The sequence below is a fragment of the Crocodylus porosus genome, unplaced genomic scaffold (assembly GCF_001723895.1).
Source record: "Crocodylus porosus isolate Cpor-Errol unplaced genomic scaffold, CroPor_comp1, whole genome shotgun sequence".
NCBI classification, from domain to species: Eukaryota; Metazoa; Chordata; order Crocodylia; family Crocodylidae; genus Crocodylus; species Crocodylus porosus.
The window spans coordinates 79,458,484-79,464,498 of NW_017728943.1; the positions used below are offsets into that span (position 1 = coordinate 79,458,484).

At 41.8% G+C, this 6,015-nt stretch overlaps 1 protein-coding gene across 1 annotated transcript in view; it reads right to left on the minus strand.

Moving 5' to 3' along the window:
- Nucleotides 1–6,015, minus strand: part of DNAH8 (dynein axonemal heavy chain 8) — a 310,177-nt gene that overhangs the window by 114,639 nt on the left and 189,523 nt on the right. The window contains exon 59 of the mRNA XM_019549625.1: nt 4,400–4,563. Within this exon, the coding sequence (XP_019405170.1) occupies nt 4,400–4,563 (164 nt within the window). The remainder of the gene's footprint in view (nt 1–4,399; nt 4,564–6,015) is intronic.

Here is a 6,015-nt window from a genome sequence, read left to right on the forward strand (position 1 = left end):
TAATTCTTAAGGGCCCTAGGATTTTTGGAATGGTAAATGAGCACAAACCTTCAATTTGTAAAAAACGCAATATCTGCGAAGCGCAATAAAGCGAAGCGCAATAAAACGAGGTATGCCTGTACTTTTACTTTGTCTTTCTTCCAGGGTTATGACAGACAATTTTATCAGATAAATAAAAAGAAACAACTCACCAATGATTTTGTACATCTCTTTTTGCAATGGGATTTAGTGAAGTTATCAGGCAGCAAGGAGGAAATGCATACCTTGGACAAGATATACCAGCATAGAAATGACATCAATCTTCATTTTCCCCCCCTGCACTCAGTAGCCTCAGCAAGGGTTCAAGACTTCTGATGTGCCAGACAGTTTAAACCCCAGTAGGACTGTTTGGCATGGGGATTTAAATTCCCTAGGATGGGGAACCCTTCAACTTTCCCTGCTCCTGACTGGAACAGCACAGGCCAGTTGGAGACCCTGGGTTTCCCCTGCTGCCAAATTTTCAGACTCATAGGGATACCATGGGCCAGATAGCATGGCCCTGCACTCCATTGGATTACCTTTTTTGTGTACCAGATGGCACCTGCATTAAGCTCAGGACAACTTGCCTCCCTTCTGCGTATAGTTCGTCTCCACTAACATACAGTTACAGAGGAGATGCATAGGAAGATGGTGTTTTTGAAGGTGATTGATCCAAAGAGATAAAGACACTCGGGGGCGGGGGGGGGGGGGCAGTTTTGTTGGACAAGAAGCTCAAGGGAGAAAATGCTGGAGGGTTTCATTTACTGGAGAATACAATAGGACAGGAAGAGGCATGAAACCAAAGGACAGAAAGGGAGAATGATTGGATCAGCAACATAAGTGAGGACAGGCTTCGGGGACAATAGAAAGAAGGAAGGAACAGCAAAGTGTTTCCATATTGTTATCATTTTTTGATCTATGCACTTCACATAAATTCAGGGTCTTGGAGCCTGTTTCTCTTAGAAGAAAAAGCTGATGTTGAAATCAGGTAATTTCTCTGATGTGATCCAATTGCTAAATCTGGTTTTAATAAAATAAAGTCAAAGGTATTCGCTCATGGTTTATTCCTTCTTCCTGAAGTTTACAGACAAAGTCCAAGCTGGAACCTCATGCAAGTCAAAAGGCTGAGATAGTCCCTGAGATGTTGCAAATGCAGTTATACCTTTGGACAGAGGAATTTGCCCAATGAACTGGCTAATATTTCAGGTACAGTAGCCCAAAACCACAATTCAGGGTTCTTAACCAGAATGTTCTGCCTCTAGTTCTCTAAGGTTTTGTTTCAGCACATGAAGGGTGCTACCAATCATTTAGGTTGAAGTTACCTACAGTTAGCAGCAGTTAGTTAAACTGCCCCTTCAAACTTATCAGTTAGGCTGTGTTAACAAAAGATTTTTTGATTCAGTGGGTGATTTGCGGGGAGGGGAGGGGAAATGGTTCAGGGGGATCCTAAAGTGTTGGGTTTCACCATTTTTGGTGAAATGGGAAAAAAAAAGAAAAAAAAAAAAAAAGAAAAAAATATTTTGGATCCATCTGAAAAAAATGGGTTTTCATTTTGGCCACCCTATTTAATTCAATTTCAAAATAAAAATGCCATTTGAAATAAGAAGTTTAAATATTATATTTAAAACATTATAAAATAAAATAAGCATTTCAACATTTTCATTTTTCCCTCTGAGCTCTTCAATGAATCTGACAGAAATTCAAAAATAGTTCAGCCCCCCTCCCTGCATTTTGAAGGTAAATTTACTGTTTGCTAAAAAAAAAATTCCCAGGTGTATTCAGGAGAGCTGTCTTTTATGTAACTATTCACCTGTCCCAATTGGCCTCAGTCTTTGTTCTTCAAGAAGATTCATCTGGTCTTCCAGTATTAAAGCCAGGTAATTAGCCACCATCTTTTCTGGGTGATTGAAAAAGCAACCCAATGGACTTCCCAGGAGATGGTAGAAAAGGAACTAAAAATGTTGCAATTCAGAGGGCCGTCCTAAAGCCAGGTCTGTATATTATAAATTTTTCCAGATATGCTGCACTATAACCTATGCAAGGCTATAGCAACGGATACATAAAACACTGGAACATCACTGGGAACCCATGTGCACCCACCAGGCCTCGATCATCCGGTCCCTCACCGCTCAGCTCTGGATTTTGATGATGGTCTTCCGCTCCGTCCCAAAGGTATTAAGGCCACGAGTTCTCACCTCGGGCAGTCTTATCCCCTCCTAATCCTGCCTGCCACGACTTTGATGATCCTGTCAGTGGTGGAGGGGTCCAACCGTCCGGGTTCGGTTATCTCAGGCTGAGTGGTGATGGTCTTCACGAGGCTCCAACCTCCCCTGTACCTCACCCTATACCCAGCCACGACGGTGTGCTGATGTTGTTTTCCGTGGCCAACCTTCCCTGTGCAAGAATGTATTCCTGGGTCTCGCTTAAGCCTGGGTTGTATGGCCAAGTCAGACTAGGCCCTCTAAATCCTTGGCCTTTCGTAGCCCTCCGCCTGACTTTTACCCCAGCGTCCCAGACGATAAAAATTAACAAATAAAAAAGGAAAAGACGCTAGCAACAAAAACTGCCTACCACCTCTCAATAATCCATTAATCACTATCCTGGGGCACCTCAGTTACAGCGTGCCCCCTCCACGATTATACCACCCCTCCACCGGCTGCCCCCTTGGTGCTACCTATTCCCTACCTTAGTGTACCCTATGTGCATCCAACCCTTGACATCCCTTCTGCCTCAGAAAAGAAACCTTCCGACAGGCTCTCCAGGATCTTCTGTCCAGGACGTGATGGTCTTAGCTAGCTTCTTGACCGTTCACCTCTCCCCTTGGCGATTCGCTGGAACCAGCCTCTGCCAGTGAGGATCCTCCTGCAGGCTCTCCTCACAGCTTTAGGATAATATGCAGCCTGGACACCTCCGTCTTTCTAAGTCCAGTAATAGCATCTTTATATTGACGCTTCTCCGTGCGTTCTTCTGCCCTATTGGCAGCATTCTCCAGCTCCCCCTCCTCCTTGGTGGGTCCAGGAGATACTTTCTCTTTCTCCACCTCTCCTCCCCTTCTGTCTTGCTGTCTCCCCTTCTTATCCTTCCGTGCTGGCTCTCCTCCCCCTTCTCTCCAGTTGATTTCACTTTAAAAAAACCGCGGCTAATAAGCCGCGCGGGTCCCGCCGCCGCTTCCAGTCCCGCTGCGGTTCCTGCGGCAGGTAGGGCATTTTTACTTGTTTTTTCTTCTCTTATGTTTTCTCTGGGGTGTGTAGTCCCCCAGAGTCCCTCCTTGACCCTTCAGGGTCCATGTCCTCCCCTTTCCCCGGAACACCATGCAAGCCACAAGGCTGAGATAGTCCCCAAGGTGTTATACCTTTGGACAGAGGAATTTGCCAATGAACTGGTTAAACTCAATATACTGATATATTTAGCACTGCTTAAGTTTGACAAATCATCCCTGAGCCATGCGCCAATCTTGAATTTAATATCATTCATTCTTCTGAAATCTTCATTGAAATTAATTTCCTCATTCTCTTTTGGAACATACTATTGCTAAGCACCATGGACCATTTGATGTGGATTTGCTGCATCTTCTCTTCCACCCTGGAGTTCAGATGTTCTGGAATCTAATATGTTCTTTAAAGGTATCAAGGGAAACCCTTCCATTTCATCTGTATGCTGAAACACATTTTTCCCCTGACCTACAAGAAACTATAATGTGGAATATACTGATACTCTGGCTTAAATGCACATATTGTTCAGCTGTACAAATACAGGAGGTCAGCTGTCTATCCACTGACCTCCTGTACTTGTCACAATGCTTATGCATCCTCTGCTAATTTTCTTCCTGATTGAGGAGCCCAAACAACACTTTCTTTTTGTTTTTATTCTAAGATATTATCAAAAGTATATGAAAGTTCTTTCTTTTTCTGATAATTCCATTTAATAATTTATCAGTCCTACTTGATTAATACTTCTAATAGATGTTTTGCTAAGAGCTTACTGTCACAATAGCAGGTACTGACAACAGAATCTTGGATCCTACCTCAAGCCGTCATTCTGAAAGTCATTTATTGTACCACTTCACTTTTCTTAAGTGTTTGAATTTTATGATCTGTGGGCCATGTATAAATTTAAGACCACAGGTTTTTCTCACTTCACAGTGGTGCTCTCTCCTGAGGTCAAAAATTAAGACTAGAAAATGTCCTATGGAGAATCTTGGTATCTGTTGGGATAACAGCAGTAGGCAGCAAGCTCACAGAAAAAGTAAACGTCTTTAAACTTGGCCTTATAATGCTAACATTCATTTCTAAAGAAACATCAAGAGCCTATTATCATAAATAAAATGGTCTCCTAGTACTCCTAAATATTTTATACATATAAAATGACAGAATTATTGTACCTGTCAGCAATTACTCTGGTGCATTCATGTTTAAAAAGTGCCATAAGTGTAGTGATATTGTTGCATTCTTCTGCTTTTATAGTTAGCATTCCTTGCCAAATTCTGGAAAGGTCTCGAAGATTGAAAATATAATGAAACTTGGATGGTGTGGGTAGCATCTTAGTCTAAAACCAAAAATATAGTAATTAGTTAAGTCAATGAGAACCAGGAGGAAACAAGAATATTACAAATCAAAATAATAAAGACATTTGCATTCTTAAATTCCACTTTGGGACTCATCTGCCTGCAATGAAATCAATGATAAAATCTTCTTGATGTTAGCGGGAGCAAGGTTAAGCTGTATATGTAAATGTCAATACTGAGAACATTCATGAGTGGCTATTTTTTAAAATAACAAAGAGACATCTCAAGTCCACAATATATGAATATATTAATGCTTGGGGTGTACATAAGGAACTCTCTAGAACTTACAGGAGTTAATAGACCATTAAAACTGTGTACACTGAAATCTTTAGATGTTTTTGGACTTTTACTCTAAAACTTATTCTCATAGCAAGCCCCTTCCCCCGCCTCCTTTTGGCTTCTACTGTTGCTCCTTCCATTCTTACCTGGCTCTTGAGTTCATTACTATGACTTGTATGATTTGGTTAAGTTAGAGAAATTGGAATGAATATATCAAATAAATTGTTTAAATATAAAACATTTTAAAATGTAGGAGATTATATTTAGAATATGTATGCAGTCTTAATTCTAAAAATAGATACAGTTTAGAAAAATGGAAGTGTCTCATTATGACCTTACAGCAATAGCACTTTGGTGTCTTCAGTAAAAATACACTTTAATAAAGAAGTAAGCTAGAACCCTCAGTATAATTAAAGGTCAGGTGTGGATTTTATTTTACGGAAGTGTTCATATTCTTTGTATGAAGAATGCTGTACCTCCCCAAAAATGCTGTATATAACCTATGACAGAGGGGTAGCCATCAAGTTTGGCAACCTGGACAAACATCCCTGAGGAGAGGGAGCTAAGGGCCATAGAGGAGAGGGGTGATCTTGCTGCTACTGTTGAGACCCTTGCTGTTCCAGTTGTGTTCCAGCACCTGGCTCCTATTGTAAGGAAGGTTGCTCCTGACATGGCAAAGACTTTAGTGGAAAGGGGCACCATTCCTGTGCCCCCTCTAAGTTGGCAACTGGAGCTATCTCACTTCCCTAACTTACACTACTGAGCTATGAACAAAAAGCCAATATTTAGGAAGGGTGAGGATGGTAGTTGTTTATGCATTTTAATGAGTAACTCTTGAATGAAAAATGCATACATGTGTCCTTGAAGATTTGATCAGCAGGGATCTGGGTTTTCCTGTTTCCCACAGAAAAACAGAGAAAACCACAGATTTCCCCTTTTTATCAGAGAAAACGCAGATTTCTTCTTTTAGCAGAGAAACGCACAGATTCCCTGCTTTTGCAAACAGCTCTTGCAGGCTGGTTGAGCTCCAGCCTGCAAGAGCTGTTTGCAAACAGGGCGGGAAACCCCCAGCCCTGCCCAGAGAGGGAGGGGAAGGGCAGGGCCTGAGGTTCTCACTTAGCCACGGCTCCGCTCAGCTCAGCTTCACTCTGTAC